We start from the raw sequence: 25024 nt of genomic DNA on the forward strand, positions 1-25024 counted from the left end.
GTTGATCTATCTGCAAAGGAAATGAAGAGCCTATGTGACTTCCTAAAAATGTCTTCATCCTATCTAAGTAGAAGGCCAACACCCTTCTAACAGCCAGGGCATGTAAACAAAATTCATGTAGAGAACTATGTGGCTTTGGGAAAAACACTGGAAAATGAATGGATTGATTAAGGTGGAACTCTGATAGAACCTTAGGTAAGAATTTAGGGTATGGACGTAAAGACACCTTGCCCTTAAAGAACACTATAAAGGGAGGGTTCTGCCATCAAGGCTCCAATCTCCCTGATCCAACAGCCTACATGATAGCTACTAAAAAGACCAACTTCATAGATAAATGCAACAGAGAACAGGTTGCAAGTGGTTCAAACGGAGATCTTATAAGGTCACTCAATACAACGTTGAGGTCCCAGGTTAAAGCAGGGTTTCTAGTCTGCGGACAGAGATTCCCCAAACCCTTAATAAACCTACCCAATACTGGATGAGCAAATACAGAGAATCCTTCTACCAGAGGATGAAAGGCTGATATTGTGGCCAAATGAACCTTAATCAGACTAATTTATAACCCTGGTTTCTTTAGATCCTACAGATAATCCAGGATGACTGAAAGTGGCAGTGAATCAGGCAGGAGGCAACAACGACACTACCAATGGAAGAATCTCTTCCATTTCTGCAGGTAAGTAGTGCGGGTTGATCTGTTTCTATTATTCATTAACACATGCTGTACTTCTGTAGAGCAGGAGGATTCTAACCCCCATGAACCATTGCAGAGCCACACGTCGAGGCAGAGAATTGCTAGGCTGGGATGAAGCACACGACCCACATCCTATAGCAGGAGATGAGGAATGGACAGAAGCTCAAACAATAGTTGGATACATTGGTGAAACGGGTACCAAATTTGTCTCAGCCAGGTCAGCACTATAAGGATAACTCTGTCTGTGTCCTGTCTGATCATTTTCATCACCCTTAGTATCAGCAGCACTGGAGGAAATGCATAGAACAGATCCAAGGAGCGGTTGCCCAGATCCCCTCTTGAGCAGAAAAGAGAACACTTCCTTTTCCTATAGGTCATGAAGAGATACACCTCTGGTAGTCCCCATCTTATGAATATGATGAGGAGAAACTGGGTATCTAGTTCCCATTTATAATTCTGTGAGAAGTGTCTGCTGAAGACATCAGCTGTGTTGTTCTGAATACCTGGGAGGTAGATCTGAAATTTGGATCTGATGAGCTATGTACCAATTCCATAGCTTCATGGGTTTGGCACGCTGAAGGAGGATCTTGCTCTTCCAAGCTTGTTGATATAGAACATGCAGGATATGTTGTCTCCTGTGATCCTAACTGATTTGCCCTGATGAGGGGTAGGAAACGAAGGAAAGCATTCCTGACAGCCTGAGCTCCAACAAATTGAGGTGAGTTCCCCATTCCAACAGTGATGCATCAGACACTCAAGAGGCTGGGCGATGGAAAGGGATGCCCGCAAAGACATTGAGTTGATCCTTCCACCAGTCTAAGGAGTTTCTCAAACATAGAGAAACCGTCACCTGTCTATCCATTGGGTCTCTCACTGGAACATCGGTCATTCTGAGCCAACCCTGGAAGCAGCAGGCCTGCATGATTGGTCCAAAGGTACAAGCTGCCATGTGTCCCAGGAACTGAATTCCTATTGTGGTTCAACGGTCCCCTGAATTGCTCATTCCAGACCTGACAAGGTTACAAATCTGACTAAGGAAGGTAATCTCTGGCTGTTAACAAATCCAAATATGCCCCTATAAACTGTATCTTCCGCACAGGGGTTAATATGGACTTTTTTTACATTAAGCTGCAGACCCAACTCCTGGTACAGAGCAAGGGCCATCTGGATGGAACATAGCACTGCTTTGTAGGAATGGTTGCGAAAGTACAGGAAGACTAGGACTGCTTCTTGTTGGAGGAAAGCAGCCACTACTGCCAGGACTTTTGAGAACACCATTGAGACCGAGGAAAGGGCAGCACTCAGCATTTGAAATGATCTTGGCCTACAGTGAAACGTTGGTATTTCCTGTGCAATGGGTGAATCTTTATATGAAAATAGGCATCTTGTAGGTCGAGGGCCAAAAACCAATTCCCTTTCTCTAGTGAAAGAATTATAGCTGCCAGAGTAACCATCCTGAACTTCTCAGACTTTACAAACTTGTTTAGAAGTCTTAGATCTAAGATTGGTCTTCACCAGCAAGGCAGTCTCCAAAGTGGGAGAGGTGGGCTAATGGGCACAGCTGGAAGTGCAGGAGGATTCAAACTGTGGATAGGTGGTCACAGAGGGTGGTTGGGCATCCCCTTTTCTATGAAATCTATGTCTCTTTCTGGGTGGTTCGGTGGATTTATGGAATCTGGAAAACTGAGCAGGATGCGATCTTTGGGTAGTCTGTGACCTATTAAGCCCTTTATTATTTGTAGATGTATATTTGTCCAGGGATTGTAAAGTAGCCCTACAGTCCTTTAGATTCTGCAATGACTCATGTTTTCTAAGAACAGTTTATGACTGTTGAAGGGAAAGTCCTCCAGGGTTTTCTGTACTTCTCTCAGAAACCCCAAAATATGGAGCCACAATACCCTGCGCATAACCACCGCCATGGAGATAGACACCGGCAGCAGTATCCACAGCACTTAAGGATGCTTAAAGAGCAGTTCTGGCCACCAATCGGTCCTCTGAGATGATGGACTGGAATTGCTCCCTGTGTTCTTGAGGCAGATGTTCAATAAAAGCTATTAATGTGTTATAATTTGTAAAATTATATTTGGCCATGACCGCTTCGTATTCATGACCCTGAATTGCAAGGCTGCTGACAAACAGGACTTTCACACAAAGAGATCCAGCCTTTTCTAGTCCTTGTCACATGGGGTAGACTTAGAGAAGTGCTGCCTGCCCACTGCATCCACCACTAGGGAGTTAGGTGGAGAGCAGGAGAACAAAAGATCCAAATACTTAAGGAGAACATACCACCTCTTGTCCGCCTGCTAACATGTGGATGTCAGGAGTCTGCCACACCATCTTAGCCAGATCTAGCAGCCCTCATTGATAGGCAACACCACCTTGGAGGATGTTGCTCACTGCAAGATATCAAACAGTTTGTGCTATGAATTCTTGGGCTCTTCAAGAGGAATTTGAAGAGTGTCAGCTACTGTCTTTGTGAGGTCTTGAAATTGCCAAAAATCATCAGCCATGGATTGTGGTGGAGGCATAATCACCTCACCCAGAGATGAGGATGAAATAGGTTCTTGAAGGTTCTTAACTGCTCTAGCTTCCTGCGCCTCAAACATCTGTTCCTGTGGAGGAGCAGGTTGAGGAGGAGAGGGCTGTACAACTCTGGCCTTCCTATGAGACAGTGGTGGTCTGGCAAATTGCTGTTGATAGACCGCCCAGTGCCCCAGTATGACCATAGGGGTGGGCCATACAGAAATGGGAATGGTATACAAGGTTGGTTCCCCACCTTGATAATGAAGCCAATCTTCCAAATAACTTTCAGAGTGTGGTTTCCTGAAGGGATATGTTGCAGAACCCTGAACAGAAACAGAGGAGACCAACTGGAAGCCTCCCTCATCCTCCTCCATCTCATCCAAAGGAAGGGCACCTGCAGAAAAAAAGCGGAGAGCCCTGAAATACCGAGGTCAGGGTTTGGTACAAAGAGACATTCAGTACCAATGAGGAGTGGGGACTCCAGTTCATCCATTATCAAGAGGTCCTTGTATATCTGAACTCCTGTGGTACCAAACAGAGGATTGGTACTGAAGCAGTAGCCAAGGCCACAACTGCCAAATCCAAGAGTACTGATGATGGTGGGCATACTGAAGTTGATGCCGATGGTATCTGATACCATTGCTTGCTTGGTGCCAGGGGTGCCTCATACAGTGGTACCAACATCTGGGCTGAACTCAACAGTGCCAGTCCAGAGTGTCTATGCTTGCTCTCTTTGTTGAGAGAAGGTACCAAGCCCTGTCGGAGCCATCTCTCTTCTCCGTGCTCCTAGACTTTACGACCTGACTGGCACTGGAAGAGACCTTTGAATCAATGGTATTGAGTGAAGAGATTGAGGCTTCAGAGACAGTAGATCTTGCTGGAGGCCTGGATTTTTTCAGAGTGGATTCCTTAAGGAGAGAGTTTGCGCTCCTCTTTTACGAAGCCTCCAAAGTCTTCCCTCTTTTAGTGGAAGACTGCACAGAGGTAGAAGGGGCACTGGTTGTGTCTGGATACAAATGTACCAGGGGAGGGGGTGGTGTGTGTGTGTGTTTCCGGACCTGACTGAGAAACTGGCCAAAATGAGCATTTCATCATCAGCCATCTAAGTTTCATCTCCCTATTTTTCCTTGCCCTGGACCTGAGGGCCAGGCAGAAGTTGCACTTCTGTAAGACATGGGACTTCCCCAAGCAAAGGACACAGAGTGGCCACTGTTCACAGATATAGCTTCTTGACAGGAGAGGTAATCTTTAAAACATGGTGAGCCAGGCATGCCCTACTAGGAAAAGAATAAGCCTCCCCAAGGGGAAAGAGCAAAGTAAAACAATCCTCTCACTACTTATCTAATTAAATATAACTATATTAACAACTAAAAATTAGCTATAAAAACTTATTTTAACCACTACAGAAATATTAGAAAAGCCAAGGCACACTCAAGATGGACATGCTAGGGCTCCATCTCAGGCTGAGGCGGTTGAGAAGGAACTGAGGATGGATCACCTGCTCACCCCTGAATAGCCTTGGCATCTGGCACGAAGAGCCCCCCCCCATAGCTTTCGTATCCAGCATGAGGAGGTATCCACCCCAAGGAGATATGGAGTCGAAAGGACACTGCTAATTGAAAATCTCTGATCAAGGGCTCGAGAGGCATATGAGAGCATCTGAAGAGGAGCACCCATAGGAACACTACTTGAAGAAGACAAGGGATCAGTTCTGGGTCCAGTTCTGTTCAATATTTTCATCAACAATGATTTAGATAATGGCACAGAGAGTACACTTATAAAGTCTGCGGACAATACTAAGCTGGATGGGGTTGCAAGTACCTTGGGAGATAGGATTAAAATTCAAAATAATCTGGACAAACTGAAGAAATGGGCTGAAGTAAACAAGATGAAATTCAATAAGGACAAATGCAAAGTCCTCCACTTAGGAAGAAACAATCAATTGCACACATACAAAATGGGAAATGACAGCCTAGAAAGGAGTACTGCGGAAGGGTCATAGTGGATCACAAGCTAAATGAGAGTTAACAGTATAACACCGTTGCAAAAAAAGCAAACATCATTCTGGGAGTGTTGTAAAAATGATACGAGAAGTAATTCTTCCGTTCTACTTCGCGCTGATTAGGTCTCAACTGCAGTACTGTATTCAGTTGTAGGCATCACATTTCAGCAATGATGTGGACAAATTAGAGAAAGTCCAGAGAAGAGCAACAAAAATGATTAAAGAGCTATAAAACATGACCTATGAGGGAAGACTGAAAAAACTGGGTTGGTTCAGTTTGGAGAAGGGAAGAGTGATAATCATTTTCAAGTACATAAAAGGCTGTTATAAGGAGCAAGAAAAAAGGTTCTCCTTAACGTCCGAGGATAGAGCAAGAAGCAATAGGCTTAAATTGCAGCAAGGGCAGTTTAGGTGGGACATTAGGAAAACCTTCTTGTTAGGTCCCTTCCAGTCCTAATATTCTATGATTTTATGAAACTTCTTGGGGGTGAGGGGGTTAATTATATTTTTTTCAAAGTATGTTGTAACAAACTAAAAAGAACCCAAACTATGTTATTCTGATACTTGAAACTGGATTTGAGGATTGTAAAAACATTTTAAATGCCTTTCCTTCACTTACTGTAGAACTGGCTTTGAGTGTACAAAGTGTATTTTCTTACGAGTACAGAAAATAATTAACTGAAGAGATTTACGAATAGGAATACAAACCACATGAACATGTGCAAGTTTAGACTTGAAATTAGATGAAGGTTTCTAACCATTAGAGGAGTGAAGTTCTGGAACAGCCTTCCAAGGGGAGTAGTGGGGGCAAAAGACATATCTGGCTTTAAGACTAAGCTTGATAAATTTATGGAGGGGATGGTATGATGGGATAGCCTAATTTTGGCAATTAATTTGGCAATTGATCTTTGATTATCAGCAGGTAAGTATGCCCAGTGGTCTGTGATGGGATGTTGGATGGGTTGGGATCCGAGTTACTACAGAGAATTCTTTCCTGGGTGCTGGCTGGTGAGACTTGCCCACATGCTCAGGGTTTAACCGATCGCCATATTTGGGGTCGGGAAGGAATTTTCCTCCAGGGCAGATTGGCAGAGGCCCTGGAGGTTTTTCGCCTTCCTCTGCAGCGTGGGGCACGGGTCACTTTCTGGAGGATTCTCTGCAGCTTGAGGTCTTCAAACCGCAATTTGGGGACTTCGATAACTCAGACATAGGCTAGGGGTTTGTTATAGAGGTGGATGGGTGGGATTCTGTGGCCTGCATTGTGCAGGAGGTCAGACTAGATGATCATAATGGTCCCTTCTGACCTTAAAGTCTATGAGTCTATAACATTAAGAACAGGAGTACTTGTGGCACCTTAGAGATTAACAAATTTATTCAAGCATAAGCTTTCGTGGGCTACAGCCCATTTCATTGGATGCATGCAGTGGAAAATACAGTTGGAAGATATATATATACACAGAGAACATGAAACAATGAATGGGTGTTACCATATACACTCTAACAAGAGTGATCAGTTAAGGTGAGCTATTACCAGCAAGAAAGAAAAAAAATGTGGTAATCAAAATGGTCAACTGCTGCAAATGGACAAGAAGTTGTGAGGAGGGGGGGAAGGAGGGAATAAACACGGGGAAATAGTTTTACGTTGTGTAATGACCCATCCACTCCCAGTCTTTATTTAAGCCCAATTTAATGGTGTCCATTGTGCAAATTAATTCAAATTCAGAAGTCTCTCATTGGAGTCTGTTTTTGAAGTTTTTTGTTGTAATATTGTGACTTTTAGGTCTGTAATCGAGTGACATGGGAGATTGAAGTGTTCTCCGACTGGTTTTTAAATGTTATAATTCTTGATGTCTGATTTGTGTCCATTTATTCTTTTACGTAGAGACTGTCCGGTTTGGCCAATGTACATGGCAGAGGGACATTGCTGGTACATTAAGGTACATTACATATTCGGTTGCAAGAACCACTCAAAGTTTAGAAGTAAAATTTCTATTCTCTCTCAGTATGGCTAAATTTTAAAGAGATGTAACATTTGCAATCAAAATTCCATTTTGGAAAATATTCTCAGAATATTATGTGCATACTATTTAAAGCTAGAAGTTCAAAGTTCAAACCACATGTAAGTCTGCAGCTACAGCACAACTTTAAATAATGTTTTACTTTGAAATGTACCCTGATAAAATTAAAAGCAAGACCAAACATTACAGTTTTTATCAAAATGTGATAAGATTTGAAGAAAAAAATACTTAGAAACCATTCTACCAAATGTGACAGGAACAGCAATTTCCTGCAATATCCTGAACAAACCCTACTGAATTAAGTTAAACCTTACTGAATTGAGTTTAAGTATTTTAGGAGCTCACTGTATTAGAAGTACAAATGGTTGTGTGTTATTGCAGGATCATATGTAACTAGTCTAGGAGACATGACTAATGTAAACCTTGGGAAGTGCTATGTGCATCAAAGGACTCTTTTCAACAATGGGCTAAGACAAGAACGAACTGTTAGTTTAAGTAGGTTTCCCAGAAAATCTCTAGGAGGAGGGGCAAGCAAATGCACCTACTCTGCTTATGCAAGAACTCTGACTTCGAAGCTTCACCTACAGGAAGGAAACTTTTGTCTGCTGACCCTCTGTTACATGAGGACAGATCAGAGACCCAAAAACTATGTAAAGAAGTAACTCTCAGATTAACAAGTGATCTTGTTCTGAGAAAAAGTTATGAACTTCTAACCCCAGAAAAACCCCTTAGTGGGGTCTGAAGGACTGTTCACTGGCCAGAGTCCTTGTTGGAGTTGAGGTGATCTCTGGTAAGCTTATTAGTATGTATTTTTATTGTTTGAAATATATTTTCTCTACAATGCTTTTACCTTAAGAATAAATATGCTTGCTTAGAAAGAGCCGTGTGGTAACTGAACTGTGGCAACTGCACTGTTTACTTGCTCTGTGGAAAAAAAGAAAAGCAGGCCTGCTTAGGCAGTCTGATTTTGCTGGGGAATTCCCAGTCTAGGCAGGGAGCTGTGCAGACTGGAAATGTCATGGTCAGGAAGGAGAGAGACACGTCTCTGCTAAGAGAGGCAATACTGGGAAGCCAGAAAATTAAGCGTGCGTGCCCTTGCTAGACTATAGAGGGGAAGTACAGGTGCAGTTGCCCTGAACTGTGACACCAAGGATGGAAGTATATCAACTGAAAAAGTCAATCTTTTAATTTATAATGTTTTACCTTTGATAAGATAGGGGTGGTTGCAGCACTTTCTGAGTTCCATCATAGTGTTAACTAGATTGGGTACATTAGCTTGGCCAGCTCCTTTCGACAAGAATGCAAAGTTCTTCTCCAAAATTGCCCGATAATATTTCTTCTGGATATTAGTTAGTTCTACTTCAATTATAGTTTCTTCCTTGGGAGCTAACTTTTTCTCTACATCTTCCTTCAACCGTCTCAGCATCATTGGTTTCAGGATAGCCTGTAACTTTTGCACCTGAATAATATATATATATAAAAAAAACTGGAATGTATGCAAAGGTAAAAAAAAGAAGCTTAATTTAACATTTTACAATCTACATTACCTATTTGCCAGATTTACGTGAAATATTTGCCTGGAAGAGAGACAGTCTCACTTTCAGAGACAAGTTACCAAAGTAATTTTTCAGGTGCTCTGATTACAGAAAGGAAGCTTTTAGCATTTGTCAGCAGATAACTTGGCCTCAAAGAGGAAGAACTTGGATTTCCATTAATCTCACTCCTTTATTGATCATAGGCACATAACTTGTTATTTAATAGGAAAAAATGAATTATTTAACATCAAATAAATACCAAATCTTTACAAGTTGTATTTCATTTAGAAATGTTTACCATCTTGTGTCATGAAGTGAAATTACATATCTGAAGAGTTGATTTGTGTGATGCTTGATAGTAAGTTAGTCACCTAAATTACTTTGGCACTGACTGAAAGGGCAGTGGAGGCAGAAAGGATTTAAATATAATCCATTTACAAACCATGGTATTAAAGAGAAAAACAAAACAAAAAACATCCTCAAATTATTCAACCAAATTGCTATTTTGCAAGTAGAAAGTTAAGAAGTCGTTTATATGTAGTACCTGCTCCTCCGTTTTAAGGTCCCCAAATTCCTGCATGAATGAAGATTCAGCAGGAAAACGCAAAGGTTCAAGAAAATGAAGGAGGCTAAACAGTTCTTCTACTGTGTTCTGCAGTGGTGTGCCTGTCAATAGCACTTTGTGCTCCTATATAAAGACACAGATGTCACATGAAATTCTTATGTGCACAGTTAGCAAAAAGGGTTATTGTTTTTTTAATTTCTGAGCACTAACATCTAACTGATTTCAGTACACAAGCACTACAGATCTGATGGTTTATAAACAAAAGAAAGAGCATCAGTAAGCAAACTATTTGAAAGCCAGAATTTCTCTAAACTTTAATATTAATATTATGTGCCCAATGGTCCATGGCTAACATACTATTTTAATAAACTTCAAACTACATTATTAATCTGTGATTAAAAAAAACTCTTGTTACAGCCAAGTAATAAAGAAATGGTTATACACTTTATTTCCCTCTTTCTAATATTCACACACACTTCTCTCTCAATAATTACTGAAGTTTATAGTAGAAATCTGAATATTAAATTAGACAATCGATACATTTAGTCTAGTACTGTGCTTCCGACAGCAGGCAATATCTAATGCTTCAGTGTAAAGTAAAAAATTATAAACTCAAAAGACCCCATAATGCATCTAGTCATTTGTGCATTATAATACATGAGTAATCAGTGGCAATAAATTCCTTTTAGAACCTGAGGCAATGGCCTCAGGCATAAGGTTTGATAACCCTTAAATCTTAAGCAAGTAAGCTGCAAACATATAAGCAAGCATCATCCAGTTCCTTTTAAAGGTATCAATATTTGTGAATACAAAGAAGTTGAAAAATAGCCTATAAATGAGAAATATAACTGCAGTTAAAACTCTCATTCAAAATAAAGTAGGCTATCAGAAACAGCTCTAGTAAAAATGGATTCTGCTTACAGTTTATGCAAGTTGCATTTCAATCCCACAAAAATACACTGAAAAGGTTTCTGAAAATTGTATACCTTAAGCTGTGAAAACTATCAGTAGTGGAATAATAGAACTTTCATAGACTGCCCTCATATAAAAACACTCTCTTTAAGTCTAACAATTAAACAGCCTTATAACTTATTGTAGTATTCTCCCTAACAGGAAAGAAATCTCATTAAACCAAGTAAATGAAATGCAGCCACTCACAAGATTCATGAGTTTGAGTCCCTCCAGGAGTTTACAATTTTTATTCTTCAGCCTGTGTGCTTCATCAATAATAACACACCGCCATTCAATTGCATTGAGTTCTGGACAGCCACCAAGAATCATTTCAAAAGTGGTGATAATAGCTTGGAACCGGTAAGTACCTCGAATGATACGTCCCTAGAGATTTATTAACAAACATAACAGTTTCTCACATTATCTTGAATCTTCTCATTTTTCATTCTCAAGTTGCCAGTTATGCTACTGAAATATTATCCAGTAGTGCTTTAAATCTTGAGATATAAATCCTTTTCATCTTACTAGAGACTCACTACGATTGTGCAATTCTATAATTAATACTAAATGAATAATTGCCCATTTTCAATAATGCTGTGTTGTTTCATGGACAATAAATTTCTAACCAATTTGCATTGCTTTCCAATCATTAAGTGTCCTATCAAATAGATGCATTTAGATAATAGCATACTCTTATCTGAACAAAAGTCAAAAGGCTATCTTAACCGTCCACAAAATGGAATCTAGCCAATCAATCATAATACTGGATGGGACACCATTATGCACTAGTAAATTGTGAAAATTGCACATCAACCACTCAGATTCAACTTATTCATAAAAAATCAACATTAAAAAATCCTATAATTTTAGCAATATAAGTCAGTTCCACAGAAAGGCAGAATACAATGGCTCAAACTGTACCATGAGCAACTATCACTATCACACCCTATTACAACAAATCTCAGTCATACACTTTGTACCATTCAATACAACAAAAAACATTTTCAATAGACTTGTCTAAAAGAAAGCTAAAACAACATGGTTTTCCTGTTTTGGATCAATGTTTTGGTTTTGAAAACAAATGTTTCCTTTATACTTTTATATTCTGCAAAACCTTGATCTTTATACAGAAGCAAAAAGGGTACAGTAACTCCTTGCTTAACATTATAGTTATGTTTCTGAAAAATGCTACTTTAAGCAAAACAATGTTAGGTAAATCCAATTTCTCCATAAGAATTAATGTAAATGGGGGAGGGGAGGGGTAGGTTCCAGGGACATTTTTTCACCAGACAAAAGACTTTTTATATATTTTCTCACACACACACAAAATAAGTTTTAAACAAACAATACTGTATACAGCAATGATGATTTTGAAGCTTGGTTGAGGTACTGAAATCAGAGGATGGAAGAGGGTTGGATATTTCCCAGTGAATGCCTTACTGCTAAATGATGAACTAGCACTCGGCTGAGCCCTCAAGAGTTAACATATTGTTGTTAATGTAGCTTCACACTCTACAAGAATGGAGGGAGGGGAGACAGCATGGTAGAGAGAGACTGCGTGGGAGACACACATCGTGTGTGTGTGTGTGTGTGTGAGAGAGAGAGAGGTGCATTGCTCCTTTAAGTATGCTGACCCCACTCTAAGGCCTGGTCTACACTGGGTGGGGGGGGTCGATGTAAGATACGTAACTTCAGCTATGAGAATAGCGTAGCTGAAGTCGACGCATCTTATTTCGACTTACCTCCTGTCCTCACAGCACAGGATCGATGGCCACGGCTCCCACGTCAACTTCCCTTCTGCCTCTCGCTCTGGTGGAGTTCCAGAGTCAACAGCAAGCGCGTTCGGGGATCGATTTATCACGTCTAGATGAGACGCAATATATCGATCCCCGATAGATCTATAGCTACCGCCGATTGGGCGGGTAGTGTGGACATATCCTTTGTACACTGCCTTTTAAAGTAGCCCAGCAAGTTGAGACAGCAGCTGCTGCCAGCAAGCTCTCTCCATCCTGAGCCCTGTTATTCCCGCCCCCCCTGCTCTGTGGAGATGGGGTAAAGGAGTGGGATTAAGCGGTGAGGGGGACACCCTGACATTAGCACCCCTCTTCTCCTCCTCGCACAGCAAGCAGGAAGCTCCTGGAAGCAGCTCCAAGGCAGAGGGTAGGAGCAGCATATACAGTGGGGGGGAGGGACAGCGGAACTGCCTGGCAATTGATATCCTGCTGGGTAGCAGCCGCACAGGGAACTTAGGGGAGTGCGGAGCTGATGGGCGGGATGCCGGTCCACCCTGGCTTCAAGTCCCCACCAGCTAGCTCCAACAGGCTGCTCTTTCTGCAAGCAGTGGACAAAGCAGGCGGCTGCCAAACAATGTTATCAGGGAGTACCGTGCAACTTTAAATGACTATGTCCTCTAACTGATCAGCAACGCATCCACGAAACAACATTAACTGGGACGACATTAAGTGAGGAGTTACTGTATTACCCTGTAACAGTTCCATTGACATTACATCCTTCCTACTACAGGCCCCAATACTGCAAGTTGTTCAGTCGGCTCTATTCAAGCACGGGTTCCACCTGGGAAGAGCCCAAATGAACTACTTTCAACACTGTGGCCTAGATCAAAATCCTGGATTACTTATTTTGCTAAGACTGCCATATTGTTTATATCTCAGAGCACCTTTAATAAAAATATTATGTATTTGCTCTTGGAATAATTATTTATGTACAAATAAAATGATCACTCATATTATGTAGGCACTGGTCCTGACTCCACAGTTAAGGATGAGTTCATATCATACATATCGCAACAAATAAAATACATCAGTGAATTACTGATAACTTCATAGGCCATCAGATTATTGTTTCTTTGGGGTCCGGGATCTATAACTACTCAGTTTAGTTTCACTTATAATTTTGAAAATGAAGTAAACAGAAAGGTAGGGGGGAAAATCTTCTCAGACCTTCTTTAAACACTATGAAAAAGTAAAATAGGACACAAGTCAATTTAAAAATATCTTTTCCATATAACATTTAATGTTTACAATTTTGAAAAACTATAAAACCAAATATTAATGTAAATTTAAATAATATTTTTAAATGAAAAAAATCCTTTTTTCAGGAAGTAAAAAAATGGCCTTTGTAATGCTGGAAATAGCACACAAGAATCAGAAACAGTTTAGTCTAAGACAAGGCTTATGCAAAAAGAAAGACCGTAAATGATGAAAATGAAATCAATTTGTTTTGAAAGTTATTTCAATAAAACACAAAAGTTGTTAGTAATACGTGTAAACTTTTTTAACATATACAATTGGGATCTCAGGAATGTTCATTTAAATCCTGAAAGGGAATTAATAGCCTTACACAAGGCAAGTAAATTCATTTTCTTTGAGACTGTGTAAAGCTTGGAGAACTTCACTTTCTTTTCTGTCTACTCTGCAAATTCAGGCCCGGATCCTGCAGTTAGCTATATTTGGGCACACCCTCGCCTCCACATAGAGCCCTACTGAAGTCAGTGATGGGTTACACCATGCATAGTCATGTGCAAAATTGGAGGGGTTCAATGATCTAGAGGAACTGGAACAATACCAATTTTACCACATATATTAAACTCACCTATTAGCACACACTAAAGACTGATAAATAGTAATTAAAAATATATACTCTTATGTAAAATGGCTTTTACTAAGACACATGCCACTGATCTTTACAGTGTGCTTTTCCTAGTTATCTGAACTGGGATACAGATGAGCTAGTGTAAAAACACATCACTACAGTACCTGTGAGTCCCTGAAGTACATCTCATACTGCTGTATCATCTGCCTGCTAACCATGCTCCCATGATATACCACGACATTAAGATCAGTCCATGTGCGAAATTCTCTTTCCCAATTGGTTATAGTGGAAAGTGGAGCTATGATCAGGAAAGGCCCTCGTATACCAGTCAGGAGGATTTCATAGAGGAATGTAATTGACTGGATGGTTTTGCCAAGACCCATTTCATCTGCTAAAATGCAGTTTCGTCTGAAATTACAAATATATTTATTAGGCTAGAGGGAACCATAAATGTTGCTCTTTTACTCAAAAGGACAATATCTGAAAACAATTAAAGTTAATAAAAATATAAGTCTAAAACATATAATCAAAACGGAGATAGTGCAGAATAGGCTCAATGGTATTCCTCCAAATGTAATAAAAGCACGAAACTGGGTACCCACCCAGAGGTCCAACTGTACCTTTTGATGTAAAAACCCAAGAGGCAGTTAGGGAGGAGGAAAACTCCACAAGATTCCTCTTGCAGAGTTTTCTCCAATTTTCTCTCTCATGGCAGCATCAGCCTAACCACCGTCCTCCCAGTAGGAGTAGGGATTTGGGGTACAAACCACAGATTCCCTGGATCTATTGGAGATGAGGTCCTGTGATTCTACATCAGCTCCTGGCTCTGTGCATATTCTGTGGAGGACCCAGCACATGTGGGAGGGGTGAGTGCCATGCTTGGAAGATCCCATCTGCACCCAGATATTGGACCTATGATATCCCCATCTCCAAATTTTGGCCACTACAACCAAGACAACAGGTTTAAGCGCCCCACCCCTCCCCAGTGCTAGCTTATTAATAGGTGTAACATCCCTATGTCTAAGCTCCTGGAATGCTATAAATATATGCATTTCCTTATGTTCTTTCTTCAACCTGTTTGTCCTTATGTGTGCTTTATTTTTTTTTGAGGCGCAGAAGCCAGCAGTATAGAGACCCCCACATGTTCCTTCCACGGCTCCCTTCTGGTCCATTCTGTGCTATAAATGTTCAAAATCCTGCTAGTGACTTATTTCTGGATCAGTGTTGGCTTGCCCCCAACCTCCTCCCCCTTCTAATGGTTTTTACTTCCCCTTTCTCTGGTACTCCAATAAGCAAGGGTCTGACCCTTTTGTCTTCCCTGCATAAATGATGCACTGGTGACCTTTGCACTTCACTGTCTTCCAGGATCCAACTTCCAGTAAAGTGCAGTGTCTGAGGTTTTGTCAAGCAAAAGAAATATTAATAGAACTTTTTGTTTGTTTGATTTTTAGTTAAAATAAAATCTCAAAGACTTGCAAAAGGATGCACATATCCAGGCTGACAATCTGTATACCAAATTTCAATCAAAAGCCCCTTAAGTATTTTTCTAGGTTTAACTTTTCCGTTTAAATACAGAAAAGTCAATGCAAATGAAACTAAGGCCCTATTCCTTCACTATAATATTGCAATCCATTTTACCTAACACATGTTGAAATTTACATCAAAATGTTTAGTGCCCTTACCTATTGTACCAGTTGAAAAGGAGCCAGTTGAGTCCTTCCAGTTGGTATTCCCTGAGCTGGTTGCCATTTTTATATTCTCTGGACTGTTCTATCTTCTTCCAGGAATTAGGAGGAGGTCGGTCCTTAAAGGAAAAACAAAAATATTTTAACTAAGCATAAATATTTTCCTGTTTCCAAAACATGGCTGTATTCAGTTTTCCTTAGAGAGTGACTTGAAGGATTCTGAGTTTGCTTGTTTTTCTGTGGTTGTGAAGTTTCTTGTTATTGTTACTCTCTGCTGATTAAATTAATTCATGAATGTGAATTTACATTTATTTATTACACATATGCCTAGAGATCATGAAAAATGCTTTATTAATAATTTGAAAAGCATATAAATTAAAATCAAATGTAACTGACTTTTTAGAAATAAATGCTAATGGTAAAAAGATTGCTTTGAATGTTACAGGAAGGAAAAAAGATACAGTCTTGGCAGACTGAAAAGGCCTACTAAATGTTTGTTCAGGTGCCACTTCCATAAGTTTGCTCTGTCTCCCCACCCTACCTCCCAAAAGAATTAGGTAACAGATACATAAAACACTTCTGGAAAATGGTGACATTTTAAACAAGTACCAAAAGAACTGAGCAAGATACTAGCAAAAGGAGGCTAAGATGGCCTTCAGAAATAAAGAAATAAAATGCAAAGCCTGCACATTAAGCAAAAAAAACTTGATTGTACAAAAAGTCATGCGCCCTTCCCACCTGCCGATTATTTATTTTGCCATAAAATACCACCAGAGTTTTACTATATATGCTTTTTATGGTACATTGTGACAATGACATATATGGCTTCTCTTTCAACAAAAGTAATTTATTTGTTGTACATAATTTTCTATTAAGTTTTTCATTTGTTCAATTATTATCAAGAGGAGAAAATAAGTCAGGAAATAGCTATGGAGTATATTGTGACAGTTATGCTTGGATATTTGCTCTGGCGTGGAAATGCAAGACCTAATTATCTCTCTGTTCATTTTAGTAGTGGATTTCTCTACAGAAGTGTTTAATCTACTCACCTTTGTAAGTTCTACAATGGTAATTTACTTTGTATTACTCATCTCTTATTTTAAAGCTTTGCAGAAAGTTATCAGAATACTTCAGTAATTTCTTCTGATTAATAAAGTTAAATATTTTACTAACAGCTATATATGCAGGCAGTAAATGAGAACAGGAACATTTACAGTAGAACCTCAGAGTTACAAATACCAGAGTTATGAACTGACTAGTCAACCACACACTTCATTTAGAACCAGAAGTACGCTATCAGGCAGCAGCAAGACACCCCCTTCCCCCAAAAAGCAAATACAGAACAGTCCTGTTTAACGTAAACTACTAAAAAAATAAAAGTTGTATTAAGGCAATGTTCTTCTGCACAGTATTCTTCTGCACAGTAAAGTTTCAAAGTTGTATTAAGTCAATGTTCAATTGTAAACTTTTGAAAGAATAACCATAATGTTTTGTTCAGAGTTAAGGACATTTCAAAGTTATGAACAACCTCCATTCCCGAGGTGTTCTTAACTCTGAGGATCTACTGTATCCATAATTAACTGAGAATGTCTCCTCCGGGTAATAAGGTTCACAGACCTATTACAGTAGGTCTTCGCCCTATCTGCAGCTTTGGAGGCAGAAAAAGAAATGTCTGTCACTGGCAGGAAGTGGATGGACCAGTCCTTGATGACCCAGCCAGTTTTAGTTCTGCCTCCTTAAGTGCAGGCAGACAGTTCTAGACTCTCCCTGATGCCAAATATACCACATCTGTGACCATAACATATAAAAGAGAGAGCTGTGCTGCAAAGAGTTTACTGCATAAACTCATTAGAGTATTTTCAGTACACCTTACAGATTTTCAGTTAAACTTGTACTATATTTTAATACGAACAGTCGAAGCTTCAAAGCTGAAAGGGAAAAATCCTATTTGACAAATTAGGTATATTTTTACCAATCTCCTTGAGTCAGGCCTGGAAGCTTGCAGTTGTTCAAATTCTTCTATTTTTGCCTGATCTACATCTTCTTTTAACTCCCAGGTGCTGTCTTCGTATGGTAATGAACACCATTTTACTAGGTAGTAAATAACAGGCTGCAGGAAAAGAAATCCTTAATATTAGCAATTTGTGTACTATGGACTTGATGCAGAAATTATTGGGTGAATTTTATGTCTTGAGTTTTGCAGGAGGTCAGACTAGATGGTGATAATGTATTCTCTGGCCTTAAAAAAAAAATAATCTAGAATATGTGACTCTTACAGCTCAATTTAATGTCCTCCATTCCCTTTACACACTTCTCTGTTTCTGTCATCTCATGCTTCTATTTTGACTAAGTTTTTAGGACATTAATTTTGTCTTTTATTCTTCTCTAAATACCTAGTATACCTAGGCTTCTATTATTATTTTTATTAATACTACAAAAATGAAAAGACACTGAATTCTGTAGAGCTCCTATTTTCCTCAGAGGGCTCAAAATACATATTGAACAAAAGGAGTGACAAGCTTATACGCACCAATATTTCAATCAAAACCACTGACGAAACTCACATCATTAAGATTTTATTTTGCACTCTACTAAAATAAAAACAGGTGATACAACCACAAAACACAGAGAATGTGTGTTCTTGGCTTACTTCAAGTTACGTTTGGTCAAATATTTACCTCACCAGTGTCCTTATCTTCACAAAAGGAGACTTCTAGCACCCGGTCCACTTCAACATAGTCAGGATTAAAAGGTTCTTCTTCCATCTGCAATTCGAGAGTAATATAAATAGTCATCTGGGGTTATGTGGAGAGGAGACCAGTGCTGCTGTGATTTAATACACCAGCTTTTACCTCTTTAGGTATAAATATGAGTAAGCAGTCTCAATCTAATGCCCGTGAGCTTTCGTCCACATTATCCACCTCAAAACCACTGCTCTGCTGTGATACCTACAGAAAACTTGACAATGGTTAGGCTGCTGGTCTGCAGAGAGCACAGCCTATCATGCTGACCAATTTTGTCTCTTTCCTTGTTCTCCCTCAGTCTGTCTATATCCATCTGTTGTCTCTTATCTTATACTTAGATTGTAAGCCCTTTGGGGTAGTAACTGTCTTTTTGTTCTGTGTCTGTACAGAGCCTAGCCAGGACCATGGAATTCTGGTCCATGACTAGACTCCCAGGCCCTACAATAACGGAAACAACAATAAAAACAACATCAACCAACAATTAGAGAGACAACTGATGCCACAAAGAGACCTAGCTCAAGAACAGAAGTGTTGTAATTTAGGACTGAAGTACACTGACATAACTGTCAGGAAGTTTGCACTATACAGTCCTATCCATACTCTGCCTGTCTGTCAATCATCAACAGTATCACTGTCTCATGATCACAAAGTTACGCAATTAATCCTGAATTTAAAAGACACAAGTACTTAAATAACTACAGATGACATTCTTTTGCATCAAATAAATTTAAAAAGAGAGAAAAACCCAAGACCCTCTTTTCATTTAGCATTAAAATTCAATCACGTAATTCAAAATAAATGCAAAGAAGGAATTTGCAAAGCTTTTGGCAAGCAAAAGTCTAATTTACTGTGTATTTTTCTTACATCTGCAAAAAAGTGGGCTCTCTGTGCTTGCCTCAGCTTGAACCGTTTAATTTTCTGCTGGATTCTTTTATCTTTCAAAAGCTGCTGTTCTGTGGCCCATTCACAGTGAAGATAGGAGCTAAAATTACAAAACATTAAGTTAATATATTATTACAAGAAAAGTTTTTATACTTATTTTATCCTACAGTTCCCACAATATGCCAGGTGTCTTTCCATACATTTTTATGTGCACAATATGTTCTACCATTTTGTTCTATCAGTTTATTCCCCCTCCTTCGACATACATGCACTTTAGATTGACCCCATGTGGTTACAGTACCCTTAATGAATAACATATCAAACAACTTTTCCCTCTCTAGAGGAGTAGTCTCCAAAGTGGGATGCGGAACCCCATGGGGTGCGCAAGAGAATCCTTCGGGGTGCACGGCAGGAGGAGCGCCACTTCGGCAGTTTGGATGGCATTTTTTTTTTTGCGCTTTGGCAGTCCGGGGGTAAGTCCGAGTGGCTTTTTGTTGTTGTTGCTGCTGCTGCTTGGGGCAGCAAAAATGGTAGAGCCGGCCCTGCGGCACAGTAGTGGGTGCGTGCTCAAAAATTTTTTTACTGATGGGGTGCACGATCAAAAAAGTTTGGAGATCACTGCTATAGAGCTCAAAAGACATTTTAGGCCCTAATTCTGTAATGTGTTGCATATGGACTGATCTCAGCAAGCGCATGGAATCCCAGTGAAGTTAATGGGGCTCCATACAGCTGCAGCAGTTCACCCACATGCCTCACTTTGCAAGATCAGGGCCTTTGTTCATACAGCGATAAGATAATTAACATCTTAATAGAAATAGCTTATTAATAAAAAGATCTCACTGAGTAAGTTTCAGTTTTTTTAATGAGAAAACTTTTAAACCACAGAACATTTGGGCCCCAATTCTGGAGATTTATACTGAGGAGTAACAATATGACGAGATTATTCATATGGATAAAATTAAACAGGCACTTAAGTCTTTACAACTTAAAGATCTTAGTGATGAGAGGAAAGGGGAATATATGAAAGAAGGCTTTTTTTCATCATCATCGCCTACTATTTTCCATTTTGGATTCAAGTTGATCGTGCTGGATAAACTTTGTACACTTTATATGATTTTACTTGTGGCACCATAGAGACTAACAAATTTATTTGAGCATAAGCTTTTGTGGGCTACAGCCCACTTCATCGGATGCATAGACTGGAACATACAGCAAGAAGATATTTATACATACAGAGAACATGAAAAGGTGGAAGTAGCCATACCAACTGTAAGAGGCCAATCAACTGAGATGAGCTATCATCAGCAGGAGAAAAAAAACAAAAACACTTTTGAAGTGATAATCGAGATGACCCATAGAAGGTGTGAGGATACTTAACATGGGGAAATATGTTCTCTGTATGTATAGATATCTTCTTGCTGCATGTTCCAGTCCATACATCCGATGAAGTGGGCTGTAGCCCACGAAAGCTTATGCTCAAATAAATTTGTTAGTCTCTAAGGTGCCACAAGTACTCCTGTTCTTTTTGTGGGTACAGACTAACACGGCTGCTACTCTGTTATATGATTTTGTTTCCTATGGGCAGAACTCCTTTTACTTTGTTACAAGAACAAACTCCGTGGCAAGCCTGCATAAATTCTACCACAAGACCCGTAGATTTGATGGCAATGTTAATTTATTCTATGTCCAGGAATTGCCTTTCATTCCTGTACTCCCCCTCCAAACACACCCTTCTGATTCATAGTTGAAAATACTAATGTAGAATTTATCAGTTACTATTTTTAGCAATTATTATGTTTTATAATACTTTCCCCCAAGTTTTCTCGGCAACCTGTCTCCACAGGCCTCAACAACTGTGATGGCATCCAGGTGATCCAGTTCAGAACATCCTCCCCACCTCAAGTGTGCCAGGAAAAGGGGGAGCTTGTAGCTAGCTTCAGTTGCTCCTTTCTTTGTTTTCCCTAGTGGCAGCCTACACCTCACTAGTCTACACTTCTGGTTCAACTTTTGTTCTATGGCTGCAAGCTGAAGTTCAGACTGGGTTCCCCAACTCCTTGTTGCATGGCTCCAAGGAAACGGGTAAGGAATATACACTGTATCCAAATAACAACCTGTTACAGGGAAAGCTGGAAATCAACAGGCAGCTGCTGACAGGACCCAGCAGGGCAAAGCCACAGGTAAACACACTGTGGGAACTTCTGCAGCAAAAATGCTGAATTCCCCGAATTCCCAAATTCTGTGGGAGCAAAAATATGTAGTACAGAAGGGCCTTATTTAACATGATGCAGCACTTCACATATCCTAAAGCTTATTTCAGGCTTCCTACAAACTCAGGAAGACAACACTCTTGTGGTATACCTTCTGTTCACATATTTATGTCTTCTCCACAACTAGAAGAGCTAGAAACATTTTTCTTAATGAAAGCTGATATTCAGGAATACTTGGCACTTAATGAATATTTAAATTTTCATTTTTTTATTTAAATAACTAAGAATGCCATTTTATCTGAATTTGAAAAAAGCAAACAAAATGATGTTCATTGTGCCTCTATGAATCCAATCTATACTCTTAGCAGTTACTTAATATCTCTGAATAAAATTCTTACCAATTGTCAAGTGCTGAGCGACAAAGACAGATGGGTTTTGGGAGGACAAATAGCTTCATATATTTTACTTAATATAAAACCAACTAAATTAAATTTAACATCAGGTAAGCACCTCTTGCTAAATCTGACATATATGAAAACTCACTCTGTCGTCAGAGATTGAAATTTTTAAAAATAATTATCTTTTAAAAGTTGTCATTCCTAGACAACATTACCACTACTACTAAGCTGGTTATATTATAGGTACAAGCACTACTTATAATTTGTGCATAGACAGTTAATGTAAGAACTGAATAAAACATAGCAATTTACATTTTTAAAAATGAATGGGAGTACTTGCGAAGAAAAAAAACCAACTCAACATGAGGGAAAGTGGCAAAATCTGGCCCTAAATGTTTTTTAAAATGTTTCTAACCAATGCAACCTATAATACATAAATGGGATAATATCTAGCTAGAAGACTTCTTTTGCTTTTTAAATAGCCAACTTGTACAAACAACTATAATACTTACTAGTTCTTGTATTTTACAAAAAATTCTTCTTCTTCCATTGTCATTCCAGCAGATATCTAAGAAAATAAATTCAAGATTTTTTAGACTCATGGACATTTAAAGCACATCTTAGAATAAATAATTCCCTCGTGCACACACCACCCTCATTTTAGTCACAATTACTCACTTCTTTCTTCACTATCCTGGAGGATAAAATTTTATCTACAATTGCTGCATCTTCTTCACTTGGGTTCTCCTAATAAATGTGGAAAAATAATTAAATGATTACACTCAGTACTAGGCAATCTCTTTAGAGACGTGGAAGGCTGAAAGCCTGGGGAATGCAGTGGTATGTTAAAAGGCCAGCATGTACTGCAAAAACAGTTTCTTTTTCTCTTTTCTTTAATGTATATAAACCTTCTGTTTCCTTTCAGCCAGTGACAAAAATCTTTCAATAAATCTTTCCCTGGACTGGTTATTAACTTGTCACTTTGTTTATTTAAAAAAAAAAAATCCAGATGAACACAAAATGAGTATTTTTACAAAATGTATTCTAAAGTAATCCTTGTACCTTTTACTTTGGTGAGGTAAATTCAATCCATTTTCTGTACCATGTATAATCCGAGCATAAGAACATAAGAATGGCCATACTGGGTCAGACCAAAAGTCCATTTAGCCCAGTATCTGTCTACCGACAGTGGCCAATGCCAGGTGCCCCTGAGGGAGTGAACCTAACAGGTAATGATCAAGTGATCTCTCTCCTGCCATCCCTCTCCACCCTTTGACAAACAAAGGCTAGGGACACCATTCGTTACCTATCCTGGCTAATAGCCATTAATGGACTTAACCTCCATGAATTTATCTAGTTCTCTTTTAAACCCTGTTATAGTCCTAGCCTTCACAACCTCCTCAGGCAAGGAGTTCCACAGGTTGACTGTGCGCTGTGTGAAAAAGAACTTCCTTTTATTTGTTTTAAATCTGCTGCCCATTAATTTCATTTGGTGGCCCCTAGTTCTTATACTATAGGAACAAGTAAATAACTTTTCCTTATTCACTTTCTCCACACCACTCATGATTTTATATATCTCTATCATATCCCCCCCCTTAGTCTCCTCTTTTCCAAGCTGAAAAGTCCTAACTTCTTTCATCTCTCCTCATATCGGACCCTCTCCAAACCCCTAATCATTTTAGCTGCCCTTCTCTGAACTTTTTCTAATGCCAGTATATATTTTTTGAGATGAGGGACCACGTCTGTACGCAGTACTCAAGATGTGGGCATATCATGGATTTATATAAGGGCAATAAAATATTCTCCGTCTTATTCTCTATCCCTTTTTGATTCCTAACATCCTGTTTGCTTTTTTTGACTGCCACTGCACACTGCGTGGACATCTTCAGAGAACTATCCATGATGAATCCAAGATCTTTTTTCTGATTTGTTGTAGCTAAATTAGCCCCCATCATATTGTATGTATAGTTGGGGTTATTTTTTCCAATGTGCATTACTTTATATTTATCCACATTAAATTTCATTTGCCATTTTGTTGCCCAATCACTTAGTTTTGTGAGATCTTTTTGAAGTTCTTCACAGTCTGCTTTGGTCTTAACTATCTTGAGCAGTTTAGTATCATCTGCAAACTTTGCCACCTCATTGTTTACTCCTTTCTCCAGATCATTTCTGAATAAGTTGAATAGGATTGGTCCTAGGACTGACCCTTGGGGAACACCACTAGTTACCCCTCTCCATTCTGAAAATTTACCATTTATTCCTACCCTTTGTTCCCTGTCTTTTAACCAGTTCTCAATCCATGAAAGGATCTTCCCTCTTATCCCATGATAACTTAACTTACGTAAGAGACTTTGGTGAGGGACCTTGTCAAAGGCTATCTGGAAATCTAAGTACACTATGTCCACTGGATCCCCCTTGTACACGTTTGTTGACCCCTTCAAATAAATCTAATAGATTAGTAAGACATGATTTCCCTTTACAGAAACCATGTTGACTTTTGCCCAACAAGTTATGTTCTTCTATGTGTCTGATAATTTTATTCTTTACTATTGTTTCAACTAATTTGCCCGGTACTGACATTAGACTTACCAGACTGTAACTGCCGGGATCAGCTCTAGACATCTTTTTAAATATTGGTGTTACATTAGCTCTCTTCCAGTCATTGGATACAGAGGTTGATTTAAAGGATAGGTTACAAACCATAGTTCACAGTTCCGCAATTTCACATTTGAGTTCTTTCAGAACTCTTGGGTGAATGCCATCTGGTCCCGATGACTTTTTACTGTCAACTTCATCAATTAATTCCAAAACCTCCTCTAGTGACACTTCAATCTGTGACAATTCCTCAGATTTGTCATCTACAAAGGATGGCTGAGGTTTGGGAATCTCCCTAACATCCTCAGCCATGAAGACTGAAGCAAAGAATTTGTTTAGTTTCTCTGCAATGACTTTATCGTCTTTAAGTGCTCCTTTTGTATCTCGATCATACAGGGGCCCCGCTGGTTGTTTAGCAGGCTTCCTGCTTCTGATGTATTTAAAAAACATTTTGTTATTACCTTTTGAGTTTTTGGCTAGCTCTTCTTCAAACTCCTTTTTGGCATTTCTTATTTCATTTTTACACTTAATTTGGCAGTGTCTATACTCCTTTCTATTTACCTCACTAGGATTTGACCTCCACTTTTTAAAAGATGCCTTTTTATCTTTCACTGCT

General features: G+C 39.3%; 1 protein-coding gene across 19 annotated transcripts in view; it reads right to left on the reverse strand.

The window, feature by feature from the left end:
- Positions 1-25024, reverse strand: part of CHD9 (chromodomain helicase DNA binding protein 9) — a 192107-nt gene that overhangs the window by 66064 nt on the left and 101019 nt on the right. For 18 of the 19 annotated variants that reach the window (XM_039502899.1, XM_039502904.1, XM_039502894.1 and 15 more), the window contains 10 exons: positions 22492-22560; positions 22326-22381; positions 19191-19308; positions 18261-18347; positions 17555-17692; positions 15580-15701; positions 14062-14305; positions 10493-10669; positions 9314-9457; positions 8438-8693 (listed from right to left, as the gene is read on the reverse strand). In XM_039502899.1, coding sequence (XP_039358833.1) covers positions 8438-8693; positions 9314-9457; positions 10493-10669; positions 14062-14305; positions 15580-15701; positions 17555-17692; positions 18261-18347; positions 19191-19308; positions 22326-22381; positions 22492-22560 — 1411 coding nt within the window. The remainder of the gene's footprint in view (positions 1-8437; positions 8694-9313; positions 9458-10492; positions 10670-14061; positions 14306-15579; positions 15702-17554; positions 17693-18260; positions 18348-19190; positions 19309-22325; positions 22382-22491; positions 22561-25024) is intronic. The other variant, XM_039502907.1, reaches the window with a different exon arrangement.

The sequence above is a fragment of the Mauremys reevesii genome, linkage group 16, assembly GCF_016161935.1.
Source record: "Mauremys reevesii isolate NIE-2019 linkage group 16, ASM1616193v1, whole genome shotgun sequence".
In the NCBI taxonomy this organism is placed as follows: domain Eukaryota; kingdom Metazoa; phylum Chordata; order Testudines; family Geoemydidae; genus Mauremys; species Mauremys reevesii.